Source organism: Lygodium microphyllum, chromosome 14, assembly GCF_053477565.2.
Source record: "Lygodium microphyllum isolate KBCC chromosome 14, Lygodium_microphyllum_v1.1.10, whole genome shotgun sequence".
Taxonomy (NCBI): Eukaryota; Viridiplantae; Streptophyta; class Polypodiopsida; order Schizaeales; family Lygodiaceae; genus Lygodium; species Lygodium microphyllum.
The window spans coordinates 6,176,692-6,188,954 of NC_141148.1; the positions used below are offsets into that span (position 1 = coordinate 6,176,692).

General features: G+C 41.3%; 1 protein-coding gene across 7 annotated transcripts in view; it reads right to left on the reverse strand.

Annotated features, from left to right (window-relative positions):
• Positions 1–1,246: 1,246 nt before the first annotated feature.
• The window catches only part of LOC148025280 (uncharacterized), a 32,805-nt gene continuing 21,788 nt past the window's right edge, over positions 1,247–12,263 (reverse strand). For 5 of the 7 annotated variants that reach the window (XM_087692285.1, XM_087692290.1, XM_087692284.1 and 2 more), the window contains 5 exons: positions 3,164–3,259; positions 2,948–3,047; positions 2,067–2,261; positions 1,842–1,927; positions 1,247–1,755 (listed from right to left, as the gene is read on the reverse strand). In XM_087692285.1, the coding sequence (XP_087548411.1) occupies positions 1,597–1,755; positions 1,842–1,927; positions 2,067–2,261; positions 2,948–3,047; positions 3,164–3,259 (636 nt within the window). In that variant the 3' untranslated portion in view covers positions 1,247–1,596. The remainder of the gene's footprint in view (positions 1,756–1,841; positions 1,928–2,066; positions 2,262–2,947; positions 3,048–3,163; positions 3,260–12,263) is intronic. The other 2 variants (XM_087692289.1, XM_087692288.1) reach the window with 1 other exon arrangement.

The window sequence follows — 12,263 nt, forward strand, 5'->3', positions numbered from 1 at the left end:
TACAAAGAATCAATCGAAAACTTTGAGCCACTCAAAGAGGCCTTCATTGTTTTTTTAATAATCTATTACAAATACCCAATCAACTCTATTACATGTTAGATTTCATGTGGATTAGTCTTCTCACAACAACATTGCAACCACTCATCAAACATGAGGGCTTTTATATATCCCTTTGTTATGAGTCAAAAGTATCAAAATATATAACCCTCATAAGAGTCCAAGATAAAATTTAGAATATCTATAGCTAAGGTAATCTATTGTAGATTCCATCAATGCCAGTAAACTACTCCTTGAGATCCTCAAAGTTTTTATGCATGATAGCAACTCATGCTTCATTACATACTTGATGAAGATTAGCTAGTGCATCTAAACATTGTTTAGCAAATTTTCACGAGTGAACATGAATCCTAACTTCCACTCTACTATTGGATCTAGTAGTACATGAGTAAATGCATCATTTGAAATACCATTTATACTATTATAGAGTAGGTGCTACATCTGGTATAGGTGCAAGCATAGCTTGAGCATTGAAAGGGTACCTAATATCTATCAAAACATTCCATAAACAATTGACCACAAATCTATGCACCTCGAATAGGACTAGAAGTGAAAAGTTCACCCATTAAGCCTACTCCTAAAATCATAATATATACAATATCATAGGACCCCCAAATCATAGTAGCAATACGTTCACTTTCAACACTAGAATGATTGTTATCCCTTTTCTAGATGTAGTACAAAAGGCAAAATAGTAGTGTAAAAATGCAAAATAAAGTTGGACTACTAAAGCAATCAGAATGTTTCAAGAGAAATGTGGATCACTTATGAGCTTACATCAACAAAGCTCAAAGCACAACTAGGTGGAATTCCCATGCTGAAAACGGCTAAAAAAGAGCACATATAAGGAATTTATCACAATGGTAGAGCCAATATCGAGTTCAAAAAGCTTAGACATTAAGTTACTTACGTGTCACGATGCATTTAGTAACTTTCATAGCTTCAACAGTTGATTTTTTGTTGTGCCAATGGCACACTGAAGTAGACTGCAACTAAAATTTTGATGTGTATCTCTTTCTTGTATATTCCTTTGAGATGTCTAAAAGGAGATTTAAACAACACACACACACACACACACACACACACTCTCTCTCTCTCTCTCTCTCTCTCTCTCTCTCTCTCTCTCATGAAGGTTATTGAATCAAACAATCTTTATATACAAAAGAGGTCATCTAGGTAGCATACAATCTGACGTAAAAGGTAATTGTATTAATTATGAAACAAATACAAGATTTCATGATTACAAGATACATGATGGCTCTAGGCAACACAACATACACACACACACTGGATAGTATACTCTTGGAGTAGGAGACCAACAACCACAAATGGAATCCCCTCATGGCAAGAGAATATACTAACACACACACACACACACACACTCTCTCTCTCTCTCTCTCTCTCTCTCTCTCTCTCTCTCTCTTACAACAAAAACGAAAAGAAAACCTGAAATTGTGGGATATACCTTAAGGCAAATTAATTATTTGCCCCCCTTTCCCCCCCCCAAAAAAAAAAAAAAAAAACCGACGATGTGGGCTATTATTTCCAATCACTTTGATTTGATGGGACGGGGCCAAACTGCTTGGAAAGGCCAACCAAAGATGTGGCTTGGTTCAATGCTTGCAATAGAAGATGGGGGTGGCACTCTAGCTTTGCATTCTCTTCCAAATCCTTTGATGCAAGCACTCCTGAGACAATCTGCACAAAACCATCATCACGATGCTATCCAGCATACAGCGCCACTCTGAGAATACATTTATACAACAAGAAAAGGTGTTCTGAACCTTCCGTGCATGGCCCCCGTAGGCTATTCCAGCGATAGAAGCATACGGGATCTTCTGATCCTTGATGTCTTGAAAAGTTTTTACTCCTACAATTAGTTGAGATTGATGATCAGTTTAATATCTTATCTTTTGGATAATAGCAACAATTATAAACCAATCTCTGCAACATCAAGTGTCCAGTTTCTCAAATACACAACTCTTTAAAGGAAAAACCAACACGAACACCTTTTGAGGAAGTAGGTTCGATTGAGCAGATAGGATGGTCTAGACCATACTTCTCGAGTGCTTTGATTGTGTATGCATTTGTCCCTCCTGCAAGCTGCAGGAAACCTGTGCCAGTGACAATGTTCATCAGTGGGTCCTTTGCATCGAAAACCTGAACTCGATGTCTGTTCAAGCTGTGCCATGCTAGACTTGTTCCTGCAGGACTGGCTCACTTATAAACACAATTGTAAACATCATCAACACGTCTTAAAGCAAGATCATAACAAGGTCCAAGCATACCACTCAAAACTTTTCCGATACTTTTTCAAAAACCTCACCTTCTCATTTTCGGTTTTTCTGTTCTACTTTAAAGTGAAGTTTTCCCAATCTGAGGGATCTCATGGCTTCGTTAGCCTATTACTTAAAACATTCAGAATGTAAGAATGTCTGATACCAGAAATTTGCATCTAATAATGAGGTTCTCGGTCATCTTTTGGATACAAGGTGGTTAGCTAAATTAAGCCCAATTAAGGTTTTGGTACAGAGAGTATGCATGACATCCAATATTTGTAACCAAAATTGTCATTATGTGTTTTGCTACCTTCTTCATTTGGCACTTGAAATACAATTAGGAAGGTCAATGGTTCATGCAATTGGAACACAGAAAACCAGCTATAGCACCACAACCAGCAATAAGTCAAGACTCAGTCTTACCAAGGTTGATTCTCAGCAAACCAGTGTGACACCACCAGCTTTAGCTGATTTTTTACAATTCATGCGGTAATTTAAATGTCAAAGATCACTATGCAACATGGCTGGACATCCACCACTTCAGGATACTTTCATTTTTTGTGCTTTACATAAGAACCCATGTGCTAAGTCTCCCTTGGAGATTAGCTTACCAGGAGGTCGGTCTGCATATGCTGCAATTCTGGTGGCAAGCTCTACTGCAACCATTGTTGCACCTGCTCCAATATCACCACTCATGGGTCGCCCATCCAGCTTTAGAACCAATAATACCATGGTTATGTAAGATTAAAAACACATTTCTTCAAAGCACTGGTTACGATTCTGCCAAATTTTCAATTACTTTAGGAATACCACTGAAGAAGACAAACCTGCCAAAGGTTGAGAGACTTCAAATCAAGGTTCATTACTCTGAAAAACTCCCACATTCTTGAAATCATGGTCTCTCCAAGATCTGGTAAACTTACCTGGAAACCCAGAGAAACAACCATGCGTGTGCACAGGAGAACTTAAAACAAGATGGTAAAAGCAACACACAAATTTCTAATTTTAGCAATTAGGACTTGTCTTATACATGGTACAATACCAAGCTTCGAAGTGATCCTCGCATGCCCTCGAGAGTGAACCAGGAAGGGGTTATCCAGATATATTCAACATGCTCTTCTTCATTTTGATCTGAAGGAGCTAAATACAGAAAGGAGCAGAAATAGTGCATGTTGAAAGGAGAGTTTGAGCCTATATAGAGAAAATGGTCTATGTTTAGGGTACATTGCATACTCCTATGGACAAACCTAAAAACATTTGAAAGATGGACGCTGGAACCTTGAGATAGAGCTGCTCTGAGACCATGTGATAGACATAACCTTGCTGTGCTTAAGGCGTTTCACAACAGAAGCAGGTCAAATGAGAACTCAAATGTATGCTTGAGAAATGGAATCCATATATCCAACACAAGACAGTCGCATACAATAGTGAGTCGTTGGCTGTGTGGACACCGGCACTGGCTCCTCTCTCCAAGAAAAGATCCACAAGTGTGATGGTGTGTGATTCGCTAACTGAGGAGAAAGAGCCTAAATAAATAGGACAAAAATATGTCCTCAATATGATCAGATCGGCCAGCAATAAATGCTAAATGTGACCAAAATGAAGACCATAAAAAATGCCTAAAATAATCTAAATAATGCCCAGCCCTAAAGCATGCACATACTCACACATGAGCTGACATATCTGCTAACACCCTCTCTTACATCATGGGTGATCTGATACAATACAATGTTACAATGATAATGAATCATAAATCGTGCAACATAGAACCGCCAAGTAGAACCATGGATACCCAAGCAATGGGTGCGCAAGCCACCACCAAGGTGCCTCGGAGTAAACCTGATATCGACGTCAATCATACCACCACTTGAAAATAGAGAAGATCATAGCAAATCTCTGTGTGTCCCCCAATGTCTCTCAATAGCATACATGAAAAGCTAGTCAAAAATGCCTCTGGAATATACGTGACCATGGATTCCCTACCATTAGCTAGACCACCGAAGTGTCCCCTCATGGGAGCTCATGACTAGGAACCAATCTCATTCTCTATTAGACAACCCATCATGAACTTGGATGTCAATACCTAGCTCCAAGATTTGAACCTGCCAGACTTCAAATGATACATCAAGGAAGTTCCTCTCTAGATCCTATGCATCTGTATAGATGTATAGATGAGATGCAATTGCCCCATTTGTCCACCCTCTCACACTCCCTCTCTGGCACTAGAGAGTCGTGAGGGATGCCGTCATCATCACCACCACTAGTAAGGAGCAGAGGAAGGAGCCATCAATCCCTTCCCGCGATCCCAAGAAGTTGTTCCTTTCCGAGCCTTGGCCCGCACTTGGGCCGAAGGATAGGAATCTGAGGCAGAGACAGAGGATGACTCGTCAAAGAAGTCCGCATTTCGCTTCGTCTTTTTCTCCTTCTGCTTCCTACAAGCCCCAAACTCTTTGTAGGCCTTCCGTAAATGATCTTTCTTCCCACAATGGTAACATTGGGTCTTCTTCTTCGAACCCTCTCTAAAGTTGCAAGAGCCTCACTGGAATCTCCATAAGATGATGAAAGCCACCCCTATAACTGCAAAGACACCTCATGCTCAAGTAGCATCGAGGTCATATGTGTAAAACCGATAGGAGTGGATGATGTCTATGCTCTCAAAACATTCACCACTCCATCAAACACCGAAGGGAGTTTGGAGAGGACGAGTCCAATAAGATGAGCCTCTGGAAGTGCAAACTGCATTTGCCGAAGCTCGTCTTGGATCTAGAAAAGACTGAACAGTATCTTTGGCCTCGAACGTAATTTGTTGGAGTTGTCCATAAAGAGTGACTGCCCTCATGGTGAAAGGTGCCATGTACATCAGCTACAACTTCATCCATACTTCAAAAGATGTCATGCAAGAGATAACCACCGGTAGGGTTGCTTTCGAAATACACTGAAGCAAGGCCGAATAGGCACATGCATTGTCCGAATCCCATGTAAGCACCGCTTCCTCATGTTTGTCTTCATCAAAATCATCTGATGGCGGAGTAGAACACTGAGGATGAGGAATAGCTCCACATACTACATACCATAACTGCTTTTGCAAAAACCAAGCTTTCATCACAACACTCCATATGAGATAGTTAGGTCCATGTAACTCACCATCAATGGATATGCACAGAGGAGCCATCTGGAGAGGATGAGAAGATAAGGAAAGAGAAGAAAGTATTTGGAGAGGAAATACAGCCAAACCACAAGCATAGACTGCAAAAAATGAGAGTTCACCTACAGTATTCACCAAAATCTAACCAAAACAAGAAGAGATCTGCTACAAAAAGTCAAAAAATCAGTCAAAAATTGCATGAAACAGCAAAAACGGCCTAATGATGCAGTCGTCTAGTCAGGAGGAGATGCAAAACCACCAAAACGCAGGCTAGATCAGAAACGCAAACAACAGAGGGGCTAACACAAGCTATACGAATGCTGCCGTCAGCAAATGCAACATTAGCTGCAGAAAACAAGTCGCCTTGGGCAAAACAGCAATCGCCTGATCAACGATGGTCAAAACAATCTTGAAATCAGCAAGGAAAACACAGCAAAAGCACAAAACTTGATATCTGATAACATGTTAGAAGTGGATGCAACAACGAAAGCATAAACATGTGCTGAAATAAACTACTAAACACAAGACAAAAGAGAAAGGAAGGAAGAAACATTGAAGAACACAATACAGATGAGAACTCAGATGTATGCTCAGGAATTGGAATCCATATATCCAACACGAGACAATTGCATACAACAATGAGTCACTGGTTGTGTGAGCACCGGCACTAGCTCCTCTCTCCAACAGAAGATCCACGAGTGTGATGGTGAGTGACTGACTGATTGAGGAGGAAGAGCCTAAATAAATAGGACAAAAATATGTCCTCAATATGATTAGGTCGGCCAGCATTTAATGCTGGTCAACCAGCAATAAATGCTAAATGTTGCTAATGTAACCAAAATGAAGACCATAAAAAATACCTAAAATAATCTAAATAATGCCCAACCCTAAAGCATTGCACAGACTCACACATGAATTGACGCATCTACTGACAATTACTCGCTCATTACAATCATTAAAGGGGTGGTATGGGTCTTTGATTGCTATCCATAGATCATAAATTGGTGTCTTGGTATTCTATAGAGGTGCCTTCAGCTCTATCGGTAAGTCCACAAAGTTAAACAGGGTTAAAGTTGGACCAGTAGATTTCTTACAGGTTCATCTAGACAAGGACAGGTTCTAGACAATTTCGATCAGCCAACTTTGGGCTGTTATATCTTCTTTCTGTCCTACTCAGAAATTTAGTATTAAGTGCTCTGTCTGAAGAGGGTGAAGTTAGCTTCGATTTGAATCAAGAAGTTCGTCGATCGAAGCTTTCAATCAAAAGTTATGGCTGATTTAGTAACTGTAGGTACTGCAGGACTGCACTATCCACAGGTAGGGAAACAGAGCATTATGAGTCTTATCAAAGAGATCGGTTCTAGTGGCTTCCTATGGGAAGCTTCTCAATACTCCTGATTCTCTCTTAATCACCTTAAACTTTTTCCAATGGCCTCTAAGGCAATGAACTGTCAAGCTAATTACTTGATTCCTCTATTAGTCAAGCATTTATTTGCATCTTGCCTTCCATACATGCCATGCTACAGTGCCTTGTATCTTATTCTGCCCTCAAAGGCTCAACCCTTCCATCTACAAGAACTTGCCAATAGAAGAAGTGTATGTGCCTAATGGCTCTAATAGCATGGCTGCCTAGAAAATCCAATAGCACAAAGATGGGCCTAAAATTTTGTTCTATTGAGCTAAAAAAGCATTAGCTTGATTAAGTAGCCCCAAAACACGCTTAATTAATGAAGAAACCATCTTATTTTAAAAAGAAACGCGATCTTAGAGAGTTACTGTGTCCCACATGCAAAACCCTAATTTGGGTGCCCCAAACTTTCTGTAAATAGGCATGCAGCCCATCACTCTCCCTTAATCTCATTTGTGCAGGTTTTTAGGAGCCATATCTATGCTGCCCACACCCCGTTTGCAAAGGACATTGTGTCGGAGCTTCCCCCAACCATCTACTACCATCTGGTGCCTAATTCCAACCTTCATCCACATCCTATAGCTGTCGCCTTCACCCTACACCTGTCGCCTATTGCCAAATCCGTGTGTTTACTATTGTCACCATCAGCTAAACCCGTCCCCATCTGCCAAACACTGTCCCCATCATCTACAATCTGCATTTGCTGAGTTTCTCTCTCCTCCACCTATTGTCTACATCTTCTGCATAGTCATTTACTGCTTCTAGCTGTTACCCAGTTTTTCTCTCTCCTCAAGTACCTACGTTTTTAGTCTTTCTCTCTCCATCATTGCTTGTCTACATCAAATCCAACCTTCCTAGCTGAGTTTGTTGTTGTTCAACACACGGAGGCTGCCTTACTACGTTTCAAGATCTGTTCGGAGTACGACACACTCTCCAACTCATAACTTCTGCCTTGATCCCAAAGATACAAGAGTTTGAGGTTCAATATTCACAATTGCGTAGTGTGTTTGTTGCATGAGCATTGTATATTCATTAGTCATTCACTTCATTATTCATTGTGTTCACAGTCTGTGAGTTACCCTAACCCTAACTATGTTCTATGTTTATCAAACTGTGCTTTGTCATACAATTGGTTTTGTGTTTTCTGCATAGCATTTCTTCACATGGTATCAGAGCTAGGTATTCTCTGAGAATCCTTGGCCTTTGATCGGAAAGCTCATCTACAAAAGTAAGAACAACAAAAGGATTAGATAACTTAGAACACATTCATACCACCACTTCAATCTCCACAGCCAAACATGGATAAAAACGATCAGGAGTAGGCCTCCCAGCTTGCTTCTGCCTGAACTGACATGAGCAAAGAACCATCGGACTACCATGAAGTCCACAAACCATATCAGATTTCTGCTACTAAGTATGATCTCATCCTTATGCATAGAGCTCAGCAAGAGGTTGAAGGTAAGCTTGAGTTTTCTCCTTTAGATTCGATGCACAGAACTAATGATCTTGCAAGACCTTCAAAGTCTCCACTACAGACTGGCCATTCCCAAGTGGAACTTGGCTCGAATTACATATCCCTTCCACAATGTACATTTTCTTCAATGCCAGATAGAAACCCTATTATTTCAAATTCTATGCTAATTGTTTTTGTATTTTCTGTTGGATCTTGTCAAGAAGGGACTATTCAAAACAACCTTTGGTTTCTAAGTAATGAGGAAGACATGTATTTCTTTATGAACTCAAAACTAGGTAAGAAGCTAAAAGAAAAACTTATAAGTATTCCATCCCTTCCTTTTCCTTCAAATGATTTTATTTCTCAAGGTCAATTTCGAGTAGGATCTTCATCTAATGCATTTAATGGACAAAAGGAACCAACCACGTTTTCCACAACAACATCCATCACAAATCCATTTGGGCTCCCATCCATCCCTCCCTCATCCTCCGTTGCACCTTCCTTCCTACTTCCATTAAGTGCACACCATTATCCACCATATACCACACTGGGGGATTCTGCACATTTAGGCACAGCCTGTTGTGCTAAGAAAAGCACTTAGCTACTTAAACATCCCCAAAACATGCTTATTTTAGGCTTATTTTAGCCAAAACCCTAAAACGGGGAGCGGATCGAGAGAGTTAAGTGAGAGAGAATCTAGAACCCTAATTTTCTATGAATTGGCAGCCAACCCTCCACTCTACCCTTAATCTCGTTTTTGCAGATTTTAGGTGTTTCAGCTTGCTGCCCACACCTCGTTCGCGGAGGACATGTCAGCCGAAGCTGTCCATTGCTGTCTCCATCAATTGGCACCTGATTTCCAACCCTCTTCACGCAGTTTGGAGCTGATTTCAGTCAGGCAACTGCTGTTCCTATGCAGACCAGCTGCTGTACAGCCTGCCACATCATCAGTCCTGCTGCCTACATTTTCAATCTTTCTCTCTCCTGCAGGCTGTCCTGCTTGCGTTTTTAGTCTTTCTCTCACCTGCTGCCTACGTTTTTAGTCTTTCTCTCACCTGCTGCCTGCGTTTTTAGTCTTTCTCTCTCCTCACTGATGTCTGCATCAGATCCAACTACACAACTGCGATTGTTGGTGTTTGACATCCGGAGGCTGCCTTGTTGCGATTCAGGATCCGTTCGGAGTACGACACTCTCTCCATCTCATTAGCCCTACCCTGAACCTTGAGATACACGAGTTCGAGGTACAATATTCATTCACTGCATAGTGTGTTTGTTGCATGACCATCATATTATTAGTAGTCATATCATTTCATTTATTCACTGTGTTCATTGTCTCTGAGTTATCCTAACCCTAACAGTGTTCTTTTATCAATCTATGCTTTGTCGTACGGTTTCTATTTATGCTTCTGTGTTAGGATATTTCTTTACATGGCCTTTAGAACCTCTACATACCCATTTACGAGTGGTGTACCTGTGATGGAGATTCCATCTCCCCTGCACACACTTTTGAGTTATCCCTCTAGAAGTACATCCCAAACATACTCAAGTGTGGATCATTTAGTACCATAATTTGCCTCTATGGCATTACCTAGTGGACCATCCGATCATTATATTGTGCCCCAGACGACATTTGGACAGGGCTATGGAGTTCCAGTGCCTCCACCTCTACCTATGGTATCGTATGGACTTATGTCCGTTTTAGTACCTCTACAACAATCGGTACTCGTCGAACATTAGTAGCCTATTTCTGCCTATCCACCTTTACCCCTTCCTCCTTATCCACCACCACTATCTTATCCTCCATCTTAGCCAATTATCCTTCTTTACAAACACCTCATGGCTCTTCCCACCATTGTGCATCCTAGATAATATGGATTTATCAAAGGAAGGAATATTTTTCGTAATATCTTGAATGTCCAAATGACTTCCTACTGGCGTTCGTGGACGTGGCGCTCGTCCTCTACTCCCTCTGGGTCCTCCACAAGCTGCCCTCTCTTGGCCAGTCTTCTGCTCTTCCCCACCAACTGCATATGGATGGCTCTCAAGGGAGTTTCCCGCATCCCTACCAAGTATACAAACGACAAGACTCATTTTAACAAGTCAAACTACACCACTTGGTCAAATTTGATGAGGCGTGTCTTAGACTCTCAGAACCTATGGAATTTAGTGCACGGGTTGAAACCTTAACCTAATTCCGCACTTGTTCCATACGAGATCATCTGCTCATGGAAGGTTTGTAATGGCTCTGCTATTGTCAAGCTTATGCAAGGCTTTTTGCTTGAGTTTCACTCTTAACTTCAGCATTTTGACTTAGCATCTGAGCGTTAGGCATATTTGACTGACCGCTATGCGGCTAGGGATAGAACCAGTCGCACCAATTTGGATCATAAGCTCCAAAACTTTAAAATCGCAAACAAGGATGACTTGAAAGTCAAGTTGGCTCAATATTGACATCTCCTTGCTAAGTTCTCAACCACTCGGGCTCGTAAGGCATCTGACAATTAGGGTATCCTTAACAAGCTTCCAAGAAAATCCTTAACAAGCTTCCAAGAAAGTACTTCCATTTTGTGCAACAAGTGATTTCACAACCTCAAATACTCACATTTGAGTTCGAGTGTCAACTATTGCGTTTCACACTGTTATTCAATCAATTTCATAACACATCCTCAATAGAGGGGACTCTAGTTGCATCTTCTCGAAGGGGGCAACAAGGCAAGGGCAATCAAAACTTGAATAAAAATGCAAATCAAAATCAAAACAAAACTAGTGAATCCTAAGGGACCGCTTCATCTACTCTTAAACCTAGATGGCTGAATATACCTAAGAAAAATAGCTATTGTCAACATTGTCAAAAGGCTGGCCATTATGATAACAAGTGTCAATCTAAGGCAAGAGACGAACCCTTGAACCCAATCAAGTAACCCCCAATAGAAAAGCAGGGGTGGTGGAGACCTCTAGAGCAAGGGCAATGGTGAGGCCAAACCCAAACTACCACCAGTCAATCATCACAGTCGGTGAACTACTCAACTCCAGAGGGTTTGTCTAACTAGTTTACACATACCCACATCGTCTTCTTAGAGACATCAGATGCGAGTCTCATTCACATATGCAAGTTGCCTCCTGATGAGGTATTTGTAGAGGCCCACTCATCACATCCAAGCCCCTCAGCACTTGTTTGGCTTGTGGACACTAGCGCTACCCATCACATGACTCCTATAGCGAGCATTTTCATTCCTCAAGCCCCTGCAACTAGGAGTGTTCGTATAGGAAACAACTCGTCTGTCGAGATTTTGGCCGAGTCACGTCAGTTTTTCCATTTCAAGGTCTGGAACTCGCTTCACTAGATGATGTTTATCATGTCCCCCAGCTTGGGGTGAACTTATTGTCTGTTCAGCAATCTTTGCCAATTGGGGCAAGCAGTTTTCTTCACCGTGACCACAATTGAGATTCTAGACTCTCAAACTAGGTTAAAGACTGCTCGCGGCAAGGCATAGCCTAATGCCCTTTACCATATGACACATTTTCTTACCATACCAACTGTGGATGACTCATAGTTCCATCGCTTCTGAGCCTTGGTCACCACATGAGAGCTCACAGACTCTAAGCGTCTCTGGCATTTTCACTTAGGACATTTTGACTATGACTCTCTTTATGAGTTGTCGCATCAGGGGGTGGTTGAGGGCCTTCCACGCCTCAAACTATCTCACGAGCTCTATAAAGCATGTCAACTAGGTAAGCACTATCGTACACCCTTTCCTCAACAGTCTATCACTCATGCTGCTAAAACCCTTAGACTCATTCGTGTAGATCTTTGTAGTCCCACATCCATTGCCACCTTAAATAGCGTACTAAACTTCTTTCTTTTAGTGGATGATTTTCTAGATACATGTAGGTGTACTTCCTCAAGTACAAGTTAGATGC